We start from the raw sequence: 21050 nt of genomic DNA, 5'->3' as shown, positions 1-21050 counted from the left end.
CAAAAAGCCATACATGTCATGTATGCAAGTTTTTAAATTGCCAACTCGCTACATGTGCAGGACAAGGAGGAAAATCATAAACGGTTTCCTTCCCTCTCCGTATAAGAAGAAAGATTACAGGATACTTCTGGGACAAGCCAGTATGTTTGCTTGTATGCGTTTTATGTTTTTAATCGTTATAATAATCATTGTTAGGGCATGTAGGTAAACTGAAGTACTTCTTTCCTCAGAGTTTAATATGTAAAGTTGACAGAAGCCTCCAATTCTGCAGTAGCTGCTTCGATTTAGAAATGCTGCTTCATGGCCAGCAGGTGGCAGCATCGTGTCATCAAATAGAAAGATCACAAGCAAACCTGATCTTTGATTTTCACGCTAACAAATAGAATAATCAAAATCGAAAATCAGACTACCTCGCATTCTAGTTCAGTGATATTAAGGATTATTTCATGATGTCAGATTAAAAAAAAAATTAAAACAATTTTTAAGGATCTAAATTTATATTATAGTTAAAATATCTCCATGTTTTTGGGTCAGCCTTTGAAACTTTACGTGAAAAATTCAGCAGTATTTGTGTCCAGGTTATGATTTAAGGGTGTGAAGTTGGCTCACATCACAAAACGTAACACGCTTCATGTGTCATAGGCTAAACAGTCTCAACCGCCAAGAGCAGGACGAGTAATTGTACAACGAACCGCGTTTGAACCTGCACTACTCAGGTGAGGTGGGGCTTCTATGACATGCCATTCACGCAAATCGGGCAAATCCACAGCGCAAAAACCCTCCCACCAATCAGAGCTTTCACGATGCGGTGAAGTCTCCTCCCTTCCTTGCCTCAAGCACATCCCAGTGTTTTGGTCATGATTTGGTGTTTTTGCTCAGCCTTGTCGCAAACCGGGGGTTTCTGTTACGCGCAAAGCTCGGAGTTTTTCATCGGGGACGTTCCGGTGCTTTTCTTCATTTAGACCGTGTCAGTGAAAAATGTTTCCACAGCTTCAGAGGCTTCCCCCGTCATGACTTCACCGGGCGCTCCCTCCAGTTGAATGGGATCCCTCCTCATCGCCTGTGTCGCTCGCTTTGGCACCGACTCTCTCTTCAGCTGCCCGTCTTCTCCAAAGCCCCAGTTTTAGGAATCAGTGAAGCTTTTTAGTCTATATGATCAGTTCATTAATGCTTTGATGCCAAATCCTCCGGTCTGATCGACAGAAGAGCGACGCCGTTAAATCTCCGGTAGCCTGCGCTTCACGGTGAGTAAAGCCAACTTGTTGTTTTAGTCGCTTGACAGGCGGACAGACAGGGATTAATAAAAAATGAATGAGCCGTTGGAGCTCAGCCGTGCATCAATTAAGTATAGACAAAGCCTCATTCTTTGGGGCATTAAAACAAACAAACATCTCTAATCTAAATTTACACTCAGCATCTTATTCAGTGTATTTTTTTGTAAACAAGTGCTCCTGTTAATGGTGACCAGCAGCTGGTGGTTTTCGCACCTTGTAATAAATTAAACCACGTTGCACCCACACCGGTCTCAAAGTTTATCATCACAGTTTTTCTTGAATAACTAAACTACACGGGGTGTGAGGAGTCTCTCCTCTGCTGTACGTGGCTTCAGGAAATAATCACACCACACCTTTTAGTTGCACATCCTTGATTTTAGGGCCATGGCTACCTGAGAGGGAGTTTACACAAGTGAAACTTTGTCTTTTGCTCCAGTTGATTTATTTATATAAAAGCTGAAATGAGTTTAGATTCATTACATATATGTGTATGTATGTATAGTAGGAGTTTGCGTGTTCACTCGTCATGACACAGATTTTCCCTCTCAAATTCCCCCACACAGTTTAAAGACATGACTGTCATATGCTTAGGATTAGTCTCTCCCACTCAACATGACTCAAAAGGTCTAAATATTGACTCTGCTGTGGTGTAGTAGCTAATAACTGAAAAACTAGGTGTGCATATTTCAAAGTTATTGTACAATCTGTAACATAACGTAGAAAGCCATGCCCCTGAGGAGTTGTAGTTTCAGTCCATAATGTTTAACAGTGTGATTAGTCATTGGCTTGTATTTAGTGTACACATCAGTCCCGACTCTCGGCCACAGATCTGCTAGCCTAGCCTTTGTGTCAAAAATTAAAACCGATTTAGTGTCTAGACGAGATTTTCTCGCAGACACTTAAATATTGGTCTCTCAGTTCCTGCAAGGCGTCACCGTGCGGCATATTTGTTATCATGGCTGTTGAGATATGACAGCTGGCACAGCCCTTGTGCTCTCCACACACACACAGACACACAGTTCAACCTGCTGTACCACTATTGCAGTGTGTTGTCGCAGCTTTTAGGTCTGCCTAAGATCGCAATATTGTATATAAACATTCAGCTTATTTTCTTTCTCTCTCACTCTAATCCTTTCTGAAACCTCAAACATTTCTCGGGAGACATATTTCAGTGACATGCGTGGAGGTTTAATGATAATAAAATTGCTGTTACATTTGATTATCAGTAGTGCATTAGACTAATCCTCTACAGATTTTCTAGTGTTTTTTTTCCCTCCCATGTCTGTGTGTGTGTGTGTGTGTGTGTGTGTGTGTGTGTCTATGTGCGTGAATGTTTAGTCTTTTCCTGAAAGCATTAAAATGCTTGGCAGCAGGCAGAAAGAACATATTATTTCCCATGTGTTCAATATAAGTTGATCCAGCAACACGCAAGCTGATGCTCGAGATGAAGCAGGGCATGCTTGATCATTTCTGTTAACCACTATCTTCTCTCCTCATAAGTGTTTTCAGCTAATGTAAATACGGCTCAGATGTTGCCATTTTCACTATTATTAGCATGCTTCCTGCAACCAGTGAGTAAGAAGTGTTTCTCAAAGTGGTACGAGATGGTCCATTGTGATTTCTAACTGCCAGATTTCAGGCTCCGCAGAGGGGACCTAATGCTCCTTGGAATCCCATGAATGTCTTCAGTGAAAGCCATAGATGTTTATGTCAACTCCAATGAGACTAGTGGAAACTGGCTCTTGAGGCTGAAATTCCTGCTAATTGGCAACGTGGATGTGGACTGGCCGCTTTGTTCCCTCTTATACTGGAGTGATTTGTCTGTCAGGGTGATGCACTGCGCCTGGCATCAATGAACTGCTTGTTTCCGCAGCTATCCAGACTGGGAGAATCAGCGTCTTTAAGACAAGTTGCTTCCACTTTCAAAAATGCCTTTGTGCACCTATTCATAGAGAAGGAAGGAAAGCGATTTGGGGTGGTCTGCAGAGAGAAACTGTTTCTCAGGAGTTTGAGCTGAGCGTTTTGTTAGTGATGTGTGTATTTGTCTCTGCCTTTAACTGCACCGAAGCAAAGTGAGCAGTGGCATTAAACAGCTTTCACTCTAGCTGGCAGTTTGCTGAGTTCATCATTTGATCTAGCTCATGTCCCACTTTCCTTTAGGTCAGATGAGGATTAATTGGCAGTGAGCTCTGAGGACATATTGTAATTAGATTTTTTAAAGGATTTGCCTTTTGTGTATATGTATTGGTGTAGCTACATTAAAGCCATATAATTCTAATGTTAAATATCAAAGCATAATTACACACAGAGCTTAAGCACAAAGTTGTTATAGATTATAAATAAAGGCCAACTGATGTCAGTATTGGCATTTATATCAGTTCTTCCCACACATCGGCTTATTCATTAGGCGGGTCGCCAGAGAATATTTTAGTGCTGATTTTTAAATTTTTTGTTTACCGTTTTTATCTATCTAACAGAATTGGACCAACCAAACTCAATTTACCAGTGGACAATCTTGATTTTTATTTCTAAAGCTCAGTCATCGCAAACCAATCAAGAGTTATTAGCAGTAATAATAAGAAGAATATGAATTGTGTAAATCTTTAAGTTGTGCAATGTTTGAAGCCTTAAAAACATTTTATAAAACATATTGCAGAAAAAGATGCTCATGTGGCCAAGCAGGGACCACAGAGCATAATTATTAAATATGTCTGAGTAAGTTCTCAGACATCCAGGTCATGATAAGAACTTGGAAAGAAAGCAAATTATCAAGAAATGTAATAAATAATTAATAAATGAATAATTTACCCTTTCCAACAAAACTATAACTTACATACAGTGCTTAATAAATTTATTAGTCCAAGGGAAAGCGTTTTAATCTAAATGATATTTTGTAATACTAAAATATAATATAGTTATTGTTGTATGAAATAAATTTTCAATTTTAAGGTTTTACCAAAAAAGGAACAAACCCAAACAAACAGTAAAGCACCTCTTTTATATTAAGATACCAAACTGTGTTTAAAATTTTTTTGTTACTATATTTTTTTTCTTCTTTCTTTCCAATTACAAGTTTCAAAACGTGAAAGCAAAAATACTGTAGAAAGCCATATTACTGTTCAACTGCTTTCTCAATTAAAGAAAAAAAAATACCATATTGCAGTTGTTTACTTGCATTCCAGAACAGGAAAATGTGTTATAGTGGTTGAGCGATTGATTAATTCCAGCTGGCTCAAAATGGTTATAAAGCATGAATCCAGTTGGTGACTTGCCTAATAAATAACTCATTTTTAGCTTTAAATAAGTTTTTGATAGTTTGCTTGTTTTTAATAAAAACTGGTTTCATAAATTCGTTAACCACTGTAGTTTAACTGAAGAATCTCTCGAAATCCACATTTTTTACCCTCTAAACATTTTTGTGGGCATAGGCCTAAAAAGTGTATAATCAGTGAGGCACTAATTAAAAAGAAGAAGTATAACTGTCCAGAGAACCAGAGATGAAAAAAGAATCTAAATGATCTGGGGCTTCAGTAGTAGTAGGAGTAGTAGTTTGGCTGTGCTTTGCTAAAACAACATACTATTCCCCTTTGGCTTTAGAGTACTTAACAAACAAAACACTTGTCTGATGCCAGTGTCAACCCCTCTTCGGTTTGCCAACGACATACACGAAGCACTCCAAAAAGAGAGAAAGCGGGAAAGACTGTATCTGTGAAAAGGGGGCATGAAATTTGTGATGGCTTCCTGCTGACAAAAGCCTTTGAATTTTTCATGTTGCAGATACTAAACTTCTGTTGCTCTGGCCCAGATTTGTTGCTAATTAGTGCCCGGCTACATTCAAGGGCATACGGTTGAGCATGGGAATGCCAGTGCCACCTGTTCTCTCGTTCTCCCCGTCTTACATCACTCCCACCCTGTCACATGCTGTCTGTCTCTCTCTGTTTGGGCTTTGTGTACCATTGGCATAGTTTTGAATCCTTTACTGTAAGTCTACTTTTTATCTACTCCGTACGGTGTCACTGCTTGAATTAGTGTCTGCAGAGGAAATGCGGGTCACCGTGTATACACCAATAAAACATGAAGTTACAAAGCTGTCCAGTTCACCCAGTAAAAGCACTTGAATAATAAAGATGAAGAACTGAAGTGCTCTGACATATCCCTTCAAGGCTTCACTCAGAGGGGTCTGTGCTTGCTGGCCGTCTGAATGAAGTATCTGATAGTGGTTTGATACAGACAAACAGAGGAGGGTTTGTATCCTCCCAGGATCATTGGCCACTTCCTGCCCCTGTGCTCTGGGAATTAGCCAGGGTGACACAGGCCACGCATCTTCTCTCAATCCACCCACTGTTGCCTCTGTGGAAAAGCGATCGCTCTCACACCCTCATTCCCATCGCTCCGTTCGCATTTCTTGTGACAGGAAAAGCGTCTTTGGCATTTAAAAAGATGCCTCTCTGTGTAGCTTTGTGTAGGCGCAGCTGTGCGAGCCCGGTCAGGCTGATGAGATGCTGGGAAGAGCGCACGCTGCTCTCCCCTCCCTCAAAACGTGAGGCTGTCCATCCTCTGAGAATCACCGCCACACATGTCGACATGGGAGTTTTTACACAGATCGTGTTCCGGCAGGGAGCACAGACCATGTCAGAATCAACCTCTGGACCAGGCAAATCTTATAATCTCACCAAAACCAGATAACAGGAGCATGCGTGGAATTTGTGGAGCAAAGCTGCACTAAGGGATGAGGGTACTCAATATGATTTGTGATCCTTTCAGTGAGTCGTGTCAGGCCATGAAAAGCAAAATCCGGATGAAGAGAAATTTGCTTGAATGAAGTGTTACTGTGCTCGCGACAGCTGTGTCACTACTCAAATGACTCAGTTGCGACAGAAACGACCGGGCCATGCCGGGTCATATCCTGGGGTCTTGGTTTGACTAAATCTGTTTTGTTATGTTTTACAGAACCAGCTGATATAATTGGTAAATCATTTCACGATGAAAATAATTACTGGTTGCAGTTTAGATGTTGTTTCTTTGTTGCAAGTAAAAACAGGTAACGAAACTGAAATATATCAGTGTGTGGTTGCCAATCAATACTGATGACTCAGGGATTATTTTCCCAAATGATGTGATTTCTCAGTTTTAAATTTGGCTTTTTGGCTCATCGCCTGCTTTGGACTAAAATCCACTGTATTTATGGCACTTTTGGATCATGAAACATGACTTCATCATCATTCTTTTTCTTTTGACTCATCTCTAATGTAAAATATGACTCCAGTCATAGTCACAGAGATAGTAGGAATTGCTGCACCTCGTCTTTCTTGCCTCTTTCCTCTGGTTTCACTCCTGTCTGTTGTTAGGTGAGTCAGACATCTTCCTCTTCCTCAGCAGAGGCCGCTTAGTGGCCCAACCCATCTGTAGCTTATGAAACCTCCAACTGCACCATCAACTCAGTGCTCTTTACTGATTGCCTCGCAAACTGTGTCTCAGTCTCGGCTTCGCCACCCCACAGAGTAACATTTGAATATTGAAATCAGGGCCTACTGAACAAAGGCTGGTTTAAAAGAGTTGGAGGAAATCACTTCAGTGTTGGGGGCCTCGTCCTCCAATCTGTTATGGAAATGTCATGGCAGGGAGCAGTTATGTTTTGATGATGAAGTGTGACATGGGTACATTTTAATATTTTAATGCTTCTGCATCTCCGATACTTTTATTTGTCTATCTCCAAGGAAGCAGTGCTCAACACTGGGCTCTTTGTGTCTTGGTTTCAGTTCGAATTCAAAGCCAAAGCAGCTATAGAAATGTAGACTGAGCATGCTTTAGTTATGCTGGGTGTGCACAGACGTGCATAACTTTAGCTATAGCCCTATCTGTTTGAAATATTCAGCTTTATCACTGAAGACAACCTAATAATGGAGGCGTATCAGCTGATTATCAGCTGCAGCGTGGCATTCTTAGCATACATTTATTTCTGTTGGCACAATAAGAAGTCTGGGAGTGTTTTTCACGTGTGTGTTGCGACCTTGAATTGCATTCCTGTTCTTTAATTGTGTGAAAAATTCCTGCGTGATGCTGCCGTTTCTTACCCCGAGAGGCAGTGGAGGGAAACTTTTGGAGTGGGTGTTATGCGTGGCTGAGGGAACATCTAGGAAGAGACGGTGTCTCTACCTGCTCCCCATACATTCCTGATTTGGGTTGTGTGAGCAGGAGAGCAGTTGAAACTCGTCTCGTCCTCCTCTCTGCATTCCTTAGCCATGACTGAACTCGGTCACTCTGCTGCAACAAACCTCGGATGGTAAAATGCACATCTAGCGCACTTCTTCCTGCATTAAACGGTGTAAAACAGTACAGTATATACGATGCATGTTCCCTCCTGGTGAATCGGGAGCTGCGGGGATTTCTCAGTGCCTGGCTGTGCAGATGAACGGTAGAAGCCCTCGAAAAGCCTTAGCTTACTGAAGCGTGAGGCACATGGGAGTTTCTGTGGAAACTGAGAAGATCAAATACCTCCTCTTTGAAATGTGATGAGATGAGGTGAATTTAAGGGTTTGCTATCACAGCAGTGGAGTCAACTGTAGGCGATGTATTCTGAAGCAGTAAAACACATCCTATGTGATACTGCAGAAGACTGAAGCGCTTTCTGATCCTGCATCTGTAGTGTCTTTGTTGTCTTTGGACCCCTCCGTTTTCTCATAAGTTCCTCAACCGCTTTGAGCTCACTACCAGTTCAGCAGTATTTTAGAAAAACATTGTTTTTTCCACCTCACGTGACATGTGCCTGACACATCAGTGGAAATGAAATCCTTTATTTCCACCATTTCTTGAGGGATTGGAGAAAGAATAGAGGATAGAGTGGGAGAAGGGAGCTAGACCAAGTGTAAGGGAGTAAGATGGGGATGGGAAGTGGGGGGTGGGGGGGTTCAATGCCCTTGAGGATTATCTTTCTCTTCTCCTCCCTTCCTCTTTCTCCTCCATTTCTTGTTTGAACACATGACCGCAGCTCATCAATCTCAGTTCGCATAATGACCATATTTAGATGAGAGCTGCACGATAGGAAGCTGATGTTGGAGTAAGTCCCAGAAGCCACGCAACCTGGACGTTTGTCAGCGGAGGTACCTCGTATTGCAACAATACAGTAGTAAACCAGTCTATTCTTGGCATTTAATATGCCACAGTGGAACAGCGCTGTGCCTCTCACACCATCAACACAAGTGAACACCCTCAGGGGTCTTAAATGCAGTCGCAGTACTGTGCATGCCACAAATGCCTCAGATCTCGTAGTTGTTCGGGAGCCGCCGCTGTTTCGTTTTGATCCTCGTCTGTATTCATCACCGGTGACACAGAACGGACAAAAGCAGACTTTGAGGTTCAGCTGCTTGCGATGTTCCACTTAAAATCTCCTCCTCATAAACATAAACCTGCAAATGTTGAAATTGTGAAACGCTAACTATGGGTTAATGTGCTGGAATATATTTGCTGTTTTGCAACAAACATGATGAGCTAAGCAGAGGGAATTGCAGTAATGTCATCGCTCTGTCTCGATTGAGCTGGGCCCCCGTCACACCCAGACTGGGGAGGTTAGTCACAGGTCTCAGGCAAATCAGGTGCAAGAAAGGTGATACTTCTTTTTACTAGTTCTGCACTAGGAAGGCTACGTTCAAGTTACTCTGTTGAGAGAGATATTTAAGAAACTTGGAGTAGAAAGAGGGCATGATTTACTGAATAATTATTGAAATACATAGACTTCCACAGATTTGGTACAGGTAAGCTGTTACCTGATGGAGTTATACTGTAAGTAAGAACACAAATGTCAGATACAGCTCGATTTGACTTCTACATACTACATGTAGGTCGCTAACTGTGTGGTGCGCTAGCGAGAAGATGCACTGATAATTTATAGCCAGTCATGTGTTTTCATGTCTCTTCCTGCGCGCTCTGCCTGAGCCTAAACCAGTAGTTAGAACATATCTAAAGCAGACCAAATCCTGCAGGGTAGGAAATTACTCTGGGTTTATGTGCTAAAATGGTTATAATGTGAACACATAATGGTTTGAAGTTTAGCCCAGCTCTTTGCGTCGATATGAAATATGTCCAAGAGCGACGTGGCTACGTCTCTGATTTTAATGACAGTGCTAGCTGTGGAAGTAGGAAGTGTTGGGCTCAAGACATAATGTAGGGGATGAATGGTGGAGCTGGTTTTCATGAGTGAACAGAAGGATGGAAAGAAGGAACTGGAAACAAGTGAAAAAAGTCTCCTTAGAGTTTACTTATCTTACTGGTTCTATTGGAGGAATAGTTCAATATAATTGAAGAGACTTACCTTCTTCACTGGGTCGATCCTACTGCCCTATTTACTCCTGCCAGGTCCTCTACAGTAATGTCTTCTAAATAGTTTTTCAAGAAAAGTACAACTTGAATTTGTCAAAGTCACAGTTAAGCCATGAAGTACTGCTGCGTGTAATCTACCTAGAAAACAGGTTGTTGCTTTTACATTTAAGTTTGTATGCATATGAAACATTTAATATATTTCTACATCCTTAGTAAGTAGCTCTCGCTCTTTGTTACTTTGCAACCTTTGCAAAAGGCAACAGATCGCTCATCTAAAATGGCCCAGATATTTTCTTTTTGAGTTTCAATCCCAAAATAATTTGATATATGTCATACTCAGATTAGGAGCAGGGGATAAACAAAAATCCTTGAACCTGCAGTTGCTGCCAGCAGTGTTTGTTGTTTGGAAGTGGACAAAAATTCCTCTGTAAGCACGGGGTTTAAGACAGAGTGGCCAGCTGCTCGACTCCGTGAGCCCAGAGATGTCAAGGCCAGGTTGGCTGTGGTGTTTGGCAGCAAAAGGTGATCTGCAGGTTGCTTTGATAGCAAAGAAAAAAAGCAACAACAACAAATAAAAAGCCACTGCAGAGAAATACACACACACACACACACACACATACATTTTCACACAGTGAAAGGGATAAGAGCTCACAGCCTCTGATCCTATTATAGAAGCCAGAGCACTGCATGCTCCTAAGAGGCAGGGAATATGGGTAAACAGGGTGTTTTTCTGTCTTTTTTTCTTGTGGGAATCGCCCCGTGCTATAACTGAAAACACGACAATGGGAATAATTTCTCCAGGTGATCTCACCATCTTTCTCTGCATCACTTTTTCTTTCACACTCATCTCTCTCTTTCTCCTTTTATAATGCTTTCAGGAAGTGACACATCCCACGTAATTTGGCGAGATGGAGCCTCTGCTAATCTTACCTTTCTCTCTGTCAGATAGGCACGCTGCGCTCTCTGAGTGTCTTGGCCTAGAAAGTGCCTGCGCGTCGCTATCCTACATCTGTGCAGTTTGTTGGTTTGAGGAATGCTTGGAATTGCCTCCATGGCAACGTTTGTGTGTGTATGTGGAGCAGTAAATATTGACTTCATCACCTCCCCATCCTCGTGTCTGTCCGTGGCAGGAGCACAGCGTGGGTGGGTGGGTTGGGGGGGGGGGAGGATTTGGTACACACTTTATCCAGGACTCAGCAAAGTCCTGATATGGGGAGGGGGGTGTTTACCTTCAGATATCCAAACATGGTGAAGCTTTCTGGCTTTGAGTGGTTCACAGTTTGATAAAGGATGGATGTACTTTACAAAAGAGGTGAAATGCCAGGGGCTTCGTGACGTATTCTTTGCTATGTCACTCTATTTTAGCTCAGTAATGATCATCCTAATGAATAACGAAATGTAAAGCCTGGGCAAACGCAGATACAGGGGTAATACTGCTGTGCAAACATGTCCAATATGCCATTTCCTCTATTCGTGTTTGTTTAAAGAGAGGGGAAACAAGGTGACATGAAGCTACACCCAGTGTTTGTTCAGCACCAGGAAGCAGCTCACCTGTATATGATGAGTGTAAACTGTTCTCTCTGCTCTGAGTTCAGGTTTTTAGTATTTTTCCCACAGCAGACGGATTTGTTGGGACAGGATACGAGAGCTTGGAGGAATAGCGGCAGCCACAGCCGAAGTAGTGGTTTGACCGGTTTATCCTGTCTTGTCATTGCAGCACTCGTGCTGTTTGTAGGCCCCAGATGGAATGTCCTCACTGCATTTGATGAATACGATTAGGGAATAGATGTTGATAATCTGGAGAGAACAAGCAGGCTTGGATTATGCTAGAGTTGGCGACTGGTGACGCAGAAGCCAAAGCCTCCCTACTTTTCCCTCCATAGTAATTACATAGAGAGCATTAAGATGAAGGAATACACCAGGCAGGCTGACATTAGGATCACATGCTTTCGCTCACACAGGCATATTCTCTTTGCGTGCACACATGCTTCCTAACCCCTGTACTTCTGTTCACTCTCCATTCAAATGAGCCATATTCTTTAAAAGCAAGAAACCTCGACTTTATCAGCAGCCTCTTCAGCGTGCAGGGATGTTTTTCCACTGTAGCGCGATCAAATAGAAAACCCCTTTGGAACAATGTTGCAGCTGGTCAAGTGTGAGCTTGTTAGCACAGTTCTGATTTTAACTGAGTACAGCCTGGTCACACATCCACTTCAATTCATGTGATCAGACCACTCACGCACAAAACCCCACTTTAACGGGTGGTGTCTGTTTATGCAAATGCAATAACAACATGATGTTATCTTCCTGCCTGCAGTCTGGCAGCTGTTGTTCACTCAGTGGACTTTTATTGGAGGCCTACAGATAATAAATGTCACTATGCCTCTCTTATATCATATGTCACATTTTCCAGCATTGTGCCTGCATTCAGGATTGTTACAGCTCAGCATAAATCTTGTTTTTTGATCTGTAGTTGAAATATACATTTTAACTGATAAAGGTCTCAGGGTGTAATTACAGAGGGAACTCACTATCGTCACTCTTTATCAGCATCACTACAATGTTAGCAAACATCAACCCGGGGGGGACCATCTTGCTATTTGGAGCCAACGGGGTGATAATGAAACTTTCACTCGATGGTGTGACACAAACTGCAAAAGGACACAGTAAAGGTTCTTCTTGAAATGTGATGGTTGGTGCGATAGGACACAACTTTTACTTTTTTTTGCCTGTCCCATTTGGTTCTTTAGCCGTCAGAATTGTTGTCTGAAGGCCAACAAGGAGACCCAATGGATTTACTTTGCCAAATGGATCATCACGGCCTTGCCTATACTATACTTGCCTATACACACGGCCTAGGTTTCCCCATGTAATGGTCTGCTAGAGGATGTAGAGAGCCATAGCCCCGTCCCCTAGGGCATGAAGCAGGCATGGAGGAGATCCAGGCTCCAGACATCCAGAGGCCCCAGAGTGCGAGAGCCCAAGGAGGACCACCGGAGGGGCATCCGTGCCACCCTCCTGGGAAGAGCTGAGGAGAGCCCCAGTTGAGGGGTCACCCAGTAGCCACGGAGCAGAAGCCAGAGGGGGCTGCAGTGGTATGCCCGCCGGCTCTGCCGGCAGCCAGCTGTGCCAGAGTGAACTGAGCCGCAGGCCCAGAGGCCGGAGGCCCGAGGGCCCCCTTTGCCCGGAAGAGGCCTGATCGAGCAACAGGCACCAGGCCCCGCCAAGTAGTCACCGGGAGTGAGCTGGTACATACCTGAGCGCCCAGCCCCGGACACCAAGAACCATCAATGCACCGACCCCTGAGGGCATTAACTTTTACTTTGAAGGTGAACCTTTTCACCTCTACCAGTTTCATCATACCAAGAAGCAACTTTCCGCAGCTACGGTATTTTTCTGACCATAAGGCGCACCTGACCATAAGGTGCATTAAGCGAAACAAGCATTAGCATTCATCCTCCAGCTTCACTGTATATGTTATGCTAACATAGCTGTGTCGCTAGCGATCATGTAGCACATCATTATATACCAACTAGCCCAATTTCAGTAACCCTACAAACGTCACTGCTGTTTAGTTTTCTGTCTTCATTTATGTTTGAAGTGACAACAGAACTGTACGTTTGAATTTATTCAGAAATCCCTCTTTCAGAACATGCTATGTCATTTTTAGGTGGAAACTAGTGAGCTAAATTCCTGCTAACTTCTAACTCTGTTAAATTTAATAAATTCTGTTTTCATGGATGCCTGGATGTTAAGCTTAATTGTTACACCTGGAAAAGCAGGAACACTGATCATTTTATTACAGATGAAAGAATTTAGATAGTTTTTCAACTCGGAGGGACGGAGTTTTGGACCCAGAATACTCTGCGAGGCTCCTGACTACAGTAGCCATAATGCTCCGGCAATCGATCAAGTCGTGCGGCTTCATAGCTTAGCAAAGTCGTACTAAAACATTTTTTGACAGATTTTTGAGCATCGTTTCGAGGTCAGTAAGCACAACCAGAATTCATACATAAGGCGCACTGTCGATTTCTGAGATAATTTAAGGATTTTAAATGCGCCTTATAGTGCTGAAAATACGGCCCTTGCCAAGCTGTCGGGGAAAACATATTTCTCCCAAGCAACTGACCTGTGTGACCTTTTAGAATTTGAGAATTGTCCTTAATGGGACCATCAACAGGAAAACATCAACTAACATCTCTCTTTTTTTGTGGTAACTCCAATCAAATGGGAGAGAATTCCAGTATCAACAGTGTGTCTTTGTTCCAGGCTGTAAGCATGTTTATTTCTGCACTACCTTTTTAACATGGAAGTCTGTAACAACTGAGTCACATTTGGAGCCAGTCTCGGGAGGCCACAAAAGGAACTCTTCTTGGCGCTTACAAATTAATTTTTCAGGCCCGAAGGTTTACAGAGCGATTAAAACAAGAAATTAAATTACTCTTGACATACAGTACTTTGCATATATCATCCACAATGTCCCTAATGAAGTGATTAAATTTGAGCTTTGGTTACACATCAGTTCATGTTTTTTTCAGCTTATTTACCTCAGCCGTGATAATGAAATTACATGGCCATTAATGCATAAAGAGTAAATAAAAGCATGCCTGTGATGCCAGTAAAACTGTTGAAAGCTCTGCAGCAAATCCCATATTGTTTGGCCTCAATATTCATCATCAAAGTTGAATAGAGAGAAAGAACATGTTACTAATTTGTTCTAATAATACATTCACAGCAATAACTTAAATGTGACCTTTAACCTGGGCGGGCTATATGAAACACAGCTCTTTCCAATAAGGGCGACTGTCATAACTTGTCCAGTCATGTATTAGATGCCAGGCCGACAGGAACAACTCTCCTGAGACAGATATGAGGGGTCTACTGCAGTTGTCATGGCAAGATACAAGCCCTTACATGCTTCTTCACAGAACCATAGTTTCACAATCTAACTCTGTATTACTTGGAGTTTTCTTCAGTTTCATACTAGGAAAACCCTCATTAAACACACATACAGAAGATCTTAAGCTAGCTTGTTCAATTTTGATGTTCGTGACTGTTTGATCCTTCCCAAAAGATGAAAAGGCTTTTTTTTAAAGGGCCAGAGCACGACAGGCTGTGTTGTTGGCGAAATGGACTGGTACCATGACAAAGACTTGTGCGGTGAATGAACGACACATCTTTTTATCTGGATGAGAGGATACCATTCAGAAATCGTAATTGTCCTCTTTTCACAATAAATGATAAAGAAAGCGGAACAGGGATTAAAAAAAAAAAAGTATCCTGTTCTGGTTGGGGTAGCAGAAACCCCAGCAGCAATATTAAAAGACTATACCCATTTACCAAAAGCTCAGGAGACTTGAAGGATTTGGAATTCATTGCCAGATCTTATGCATAATTAAGCAAACCCCCCTCCCACCAACCCAGCCACACCCCCTGCCTTGCTGGAGAGATTTTCATGCAGCCATGCCTCAGACAGTTGGTGCTTATTACAGTACCTCGGCGCATTTAGGCTTTTGTTATCATTAACTACTGCAGATAGTACACGTGGAGACATGATTCCACTTACTCTGCTGCAAATGATGACAATGTTTGGCTTCATGACTTCCTTCATTTCCATATTTCCTAAAGGCTGTTAGAGCTAAAACACGCTAGGATCTGGCAACCAGAAAGCCACAGGCCACAGGCTGTTTCTGTGCCTTGTTTATGCTGCCTGCTGTGAGTTGACAAAAGATGGCTTTGTTGGAAACTGAGTGTGAAGGGGGAAAAAAAATGAGACTCTATTAATGCTCCGTTTCATGTTTACTTGATTGAGTCTTCCTTTCCAGGGAGGTTTTAGTGTATTTGTCTGTGTCTAGGACACTTTTGGCCAAAGGAACTGAATTCTATTCAGTCTTAAAATTTGCGAAAGGTCTTAATGGCTCTTTTTAATTTGTTCCCTTCATCAGATTCTATACTGCTGCTGCTGAACCCTAAAAGCATAATTACAGAGTCAGTAAAATTCACCCGTGTTTACCAAAGTTCCTCCACAAAATTTGTTATTTAAATGCCATCTGATTGATCCTATTAAGGCAGCGTCCCTTAAGAATAAGCGTCTTGCGTGTGGAATTGGGAAGCCTCTTACATGACTGACGACTGCAGATCAGAGAGGTCTCTGCTCTGCCTCAAACAGCTTATTAACCATGCAAACAGTCTGCTGGGGGAGAGCACAGAACACACAAAGAGCAGCTCCCTGAGCCACCCGGCATCTTTGTGTCTACTCTCTTGTGTCTGTGTTTTTGTGTTAACCTGCAACCCATGCAACCCCCCCTCCACCCCTTAATGCAGACATACCCAGGGGGTAGACTTATCGACTCTTCGGCCCCACTGACCCCTCATCCCTTTCTCCTCCTCCCTCCTCCCATTTCACGATGATAACACCCCCCCCCCCCCAAAAAAAAAAAAAATAAAAAATCAACCCCATGTTATGTTCACCTCCCTTTCATTTTTTCTCCTTATAATGCCTTTACATATTTTTTTGTATTAAATCGTCCCTGGATGAGCTCACATGTGCACTTGCACATATGGCCACAGGCATCTTCTAAACTGTATACAAACTACAAACACAGAAATAACTTCCACATCTCCTTTTGTCTTTGTCACCTCTGCTTCTCCTCTCCTGGCGGAGGGGCAAAATAAGAGACAAGAAGCAGCTTTGCAACTTCATTTCCTTATCTTGCATAGTGAACTCAGTCCTTTTATAGTAAGATATTTTCCACCATATGTCATACATTCATAGCTTTGAGTGGCTGCTATCCAACGTTTTGTAGCTGGCTTTGTTTTTGCATTCGCTTGTTAACAACAGTGGGCTGTGCATTGGCTGAGTTGAGCAGATTCACAGCCACCTAAATAACAAGAGGTCAGGCAGGTCAAATAGCTCGACACTATCCAAATGCACTTTTACCCTTATCTGCTTATCAGAAGTGTTTCCAAGCCATCCCACCTTAGTGTCTTTTCTAAATTAACATTTCTTAGCAGATCGCCTGTGGCTATGATAGCAGTCCTTAAATTATTCTGGGCTTAGTGTAAGGATTTCCCTGCACTAAGCTGTGATTAGAGTTCATGAACCTCCGCAGGTGGGGGAGCTTCAGAAATAAAAACTAAGCAGCAATCAAAAAAACTGGCCTCCTTTGTTATCTTATCTTCTTAGTGCAGTTTCTCAGTTTTGCAATTTACGGACAACTTGAACACCATCAACACTGATGAGTGATCTGCTATGTGTAAGATGCAATAGTTTATCATTTTACCAAAAATCATCACATTTTAAATGTATCAGTTATAACTGGTAACTTTCTGTGTTGTTTAAATTAGCCTGCGCAGCACGGTGGCCCCCAACGCAGTCTGAGGGCCAGAGGACAATCACCTGCACTGTAATAACAGTATTATTTATTTACTTATTTATTTGTTTGTTTGTTTTGATAATTGTTTAGTTTTCTTGGGCATTTTACTTTGCCAAGTGGTCAGATTATCCGACTTGCTAAATAGCGATATCGTCTCCTGTTGTGATATGTCATTACATTTAGTATATGCAGACCTACACCTCACAGGGCCACACTGGGTTAGGACAAACACTGTTGTGGTGTACAAAATAGGTTTGCAACTAAAATGATTTGTGTGTACTTTGTGTGTGGGCGGGTTTTAAATTAAAGAATCAGTCAATCAGAAAATTATCATCTGAGTCAGCTCTATTGTACATTTGTTTTTGTTTTTCCTGGTAACAACTTTTACAACTCTGACATGCCCACAGGTCTAGTTTCTGAAAACAGCAGGACGCTGCTGAAAGCAAACATGCTTTGATTAACCAGAGTGCATAGTGCAGTATTTAGCAGCCTGAGAGATAACTGTATAGTTGACTTACTAACACATGCAATGCAAAACACTATGGGTAATAATGCTTCTATAGCTTGTTTCACTTAAAAGAAAATCATTTGTGTTTTTTGGTGTTTGTATTATTTTAATATCTTATTTTTCTTTTGTTAAAGGTACTGAAAAGTACTCATCAGTGCTCAAACTTGCCCGCTCAGTAGTCTGCAGCTGAATTTCCAGTAACTAAATGCTGTAAATCCTCACGTTTAAATGCTAAAACTCCTGAATGTGGGCATTACTTTAGCCACACTCACGTAATGGCTCTAAATTATTACCATAATTGATGTTTACCAATCTTCTGTCGATCGTTTTCTTCCTCAGCACTGCTGTTGAAATGAAGGACTTTTTCATTCCCCCTCAACAAGACATGAACGTGAATAAGTTTTTTTTGCAATGGGAATGCCACCTCAAAATGCTTCAGCCTTTCTCTGGAATTATTCTGCTTCTGACACATGTTCATGCTTGCATGTGTGACATAACTGCTGTCTGTGTTCATGCTGCTGGTGGGAGTGGGGTGAAGTGGATCTCGTGTCGGTGTTGAAACCGAAGAGTGGCAGCTGCTCCAACGTCTGCTGGAGATGTTTTGCTTCATGTGGTCCGTGTGACACCGTGTCTATGTGGGTTTAATAGTAGTCTCCGGTCCGTCTCTGGTTTCTGCATCTGGCTTTGTGGCTGTCAGAGGAATTTTTCCAGAGAATGATTTCTAAGAAGATCACATAAGAAAGCAAGTCCATTTGATGCCAAATTATAGTGTAATTTTTCTATTACAGTGCCTGGAAATTCAATTTGAATTAAGTTTATTCTTAATCTGCTGTCTCACAGAGTTTTCCCTGTCTTCGAATGCACAACAGGCCTTGGCTATGGGGGGATCCAAGAGCAAGTCCAAGGATGTAGGCCAACGAACACGCAGCCTCGATGGCAACCTCAGCTCGGGTGGAGGGGCTGGCGGCCACCACCTCAACTCCACTCAACAGTCCTTAACACCAAACCGCAGCCCTACTGTGGATGCAGGTCTCAGTGGGAATCAGTCGATGGCTAATACTGCAGAGCTAGCGCTCTTTGGAGGAGTGGACAATAACAGTGTCACCTCTTCAAACTGCATAACACGAGCAGGTGAGAACCTTCGCTGACAGCTGTCAGTTTTACAGTTACCACCTTGTTGTGCTGGTTATTTAAACTGTGCACTCTGTATGCTTCACTTTATCAAAGCCCACACTTTATCTTCTCACAGGAGGGGTGACGACCTTTGTGGCATTATACGATTATGAATCTCGAACAGCCACAGATCTGTCTTTTAGGAAGGGTGAACGGCTCCAGATAGTAAACAATACGTAAGTAAAACACTCACACTCCTCTGTCGTCTTTTGGCACAAGTTATTGCTCACCGTCTGGCTACTGTGCTCTCCAAAATTGATGTCACTTGTCTACTGAAGACTTCTGTCTTTACAGTCAAGGGAGACATTTCCTATTGCCTATACTAGGGATGCACCGATACCGATACTGGTATCGGGTATCAGGGCCGATACTGTAAAATGTGTGTGTACTCATACTCGTAAAAGTTAACCGATACCAACTTATTTCATTAGTCAGAGGGTGGCTTGTCATTTCTGTTGTAGTTTTTTAGATTGGCCACTAGGGGGCCAATTATTATTTTATTTCTTATTTATTTTATAATTTTTATATTTTATTATTTATTTAATAATAATTATTTTGTTTGTTTGTTTACAATATGGACACTCTGCAATAATTTAAAAGTTTATTTTATTCTCAAACCTAATTTGTATCTATTTTATTCCAAACAGAAGTGTTTATTTATTATTCTGAAAGCTCGGGACAGTGCCAATAGTTCAGTGATATTTTGTAAAATTACAACGTGGAGACTCTGCAATAATTTAACAGAAGTGCTTATTTTTCACTTGAAATTTTTTTGTGGTGATTTTTATTAAGATTTTATTTTTTATCGGCAGGGAATAAAATAAAACCTGTCTTCCAATTAATTGTATTTGTGTGTGTGTGTGGTAGAAGTATCGTTTTTTGTACTCTGTATCGGCAAGTACTCAGCTCCAAGTATTGGTATCGTATCGGTTTGTAAAACTTGGTATCGTTGCATCCCTAGCCTATACTGTTGTGTTTTTTTTTAAGTATGGGCTTGTTCTTTGACTCAATAGCTATGCAGTGAACCATATAGTGTAGTCATGCACCCCCAGTGCTGCCTGCCCACTGACAAATTACTGACCAAGAAGGCAGTTTGGAACAATAGTGGATTATCAGTGACCCGCTAAGCCAGAGATCTGGCCCATTAATGGGTCAAGGATACCAAGAATCCTCGAACCAATTCTAAGACTTGTTAATGTAAGTGTCAGATAGGCTTGTCCTAGTTTTCTGTTTGGTCAGGTTCACTGGATTATTAAAGCTATGCATAGCGAGTCAACGGGCTTTTGTCAAGATCATATTCTGCCCTCTGTTATTTTTTTCTCTCCCTGGCCTCATTACTGTGCCTCATTCAATACACAGTAGTTCAAGTAGTTTAGGTTCAAAGCTTTATCATATGTGCTGTGCTGAAGTCTGTTTGTTCTGCGTACTTTGCTATTCTGCCACTGCTCATAATATGCTCTCTGTATTTCTCCAACGCTCTTCTTTTTCACCATTTCATCTCTCTTTCCCATTTCTCCTTCACAAACCATCACATTTTGATAGGAGGAAGGTGAACTGCAGGTTTGTGAAGCTTCTCTACGACTGTGTTTAAATCAACCATTTGTGAGCCTGTGTTCTTTGTATCACATGAAGCATATGTGAAACTGATGCCTCTGCCCTCGCCCCGTAGCATTTGGTCGAAAGCCTTGCAGCACTATCAACGGGAGGCAAATAATCAAAGCAAATAAACATATTGCTTTAAAATTCGACTTGTGAATATAGTCAAAGGAGCTTACAAAGAAAAGCGTCTGGACTTCTTTAAGTTGCTTGAAGACGTTTCACCTCTCATCCGAGAAGCTTCTTCAGTTCTAAGGTCAAATGAATATAGTGCTGCAAAGCTTCAGCAGCTCAACCCCTCGTAAAGTGTAGCCTTCATGCACCATCAGCCTGCCTTTTGCAATATCCATATTCTATAATTACTAGGGGTGGGAATCACAAGAATATCATCCCCTGTTGTGATATGCCGTGAGTACACTGACAGTAAACATCAGCATTTTTATTAAATCGTGCAAATGGTCTAGATGGAGTCCCTTTGCCAGTTTGACTTACCAGAATCACTGCTTCATTTACCACAACTAATTATGGATCATATCAAATGAAAGAGGGTGAAGGGAACAGAAGTTAACTAACATGTGCTGATGGAAAAGAAACTCTCAGAGGGGAAACTAGCCGGGGGAAAGCAAATCGGAGAACTAATTAACTGAACCAACACGTTATTATATAATAATATTAATTGAATAAGGATGATAATACATACCCACACTGACACCACAATGGTGTACATAATTGCTGCATTTTGTCATTTCGGGGATATCTTTTCCTCACTTACAGATATCAGGATGTATTGTAGACGCATAGATCACG

General features: G+C 41.9%; 1 protein-coding gene across 4 annotated transcripts in view; it reads left to right on the top strand.

Annotated features, from left to right (window-relative positions):
* The first annotated feature begins 802 nt into the window (after nucleotides 1-802).
* The window catches only part of src (SRC proto-oncogene, non-receptor tyrosine kinase), a 29996-nt gene continuing 9748 nt past the window's right edge, over nucleotides 803-21050 (top strand). For 2 of the 4 annotated variants that reach the window (XM_085145818.1, XM_085145816.1), the window contains exons 1-3: nucleotides 804-1244; nucleotides 18344-18605; nucleotides 18724-18823. In XM_085145818.1, the coding sequence (XP_085001944.1) occupies nucleotides 18353-18605; nucleotides 18724-18823 (353 nt within the window). In that variant the 5' untranslated portion in view covers nucleotides 804-1244; nucleotides 18344-18352. Of the gene's footprint in view, nucleotides 1245-18343; nucleotides 18606-18723; nucleotides 18824-20189; nucleotides 20208-21050 lie in introns of all 4 variants that reach the window. The other 2 variants (XM_085145815.1, XM_085145817.1) reach the window with 2 other exon arrangements.

Source organism: Neolamprologus multifasciatus, chromosome 20, assembly GCF_963576455.1.
Source record: "Neolamprologus multifasciatus chromosome 20, fNeoMul1.2, whole genome shotgun sequence".
Lineage (NCBI taxonomy): Eukaryota > Metazoa > Chordata > Actinopteri > Cichliformes > Cichlidae > Neolamprologus > Neolamprologus multifasciatus.
The sequence above is the reverse complement of the archived record's forward strand: the minus strand, read 5'-3'. Positions and strand labels throughout refer to the sequence as shown.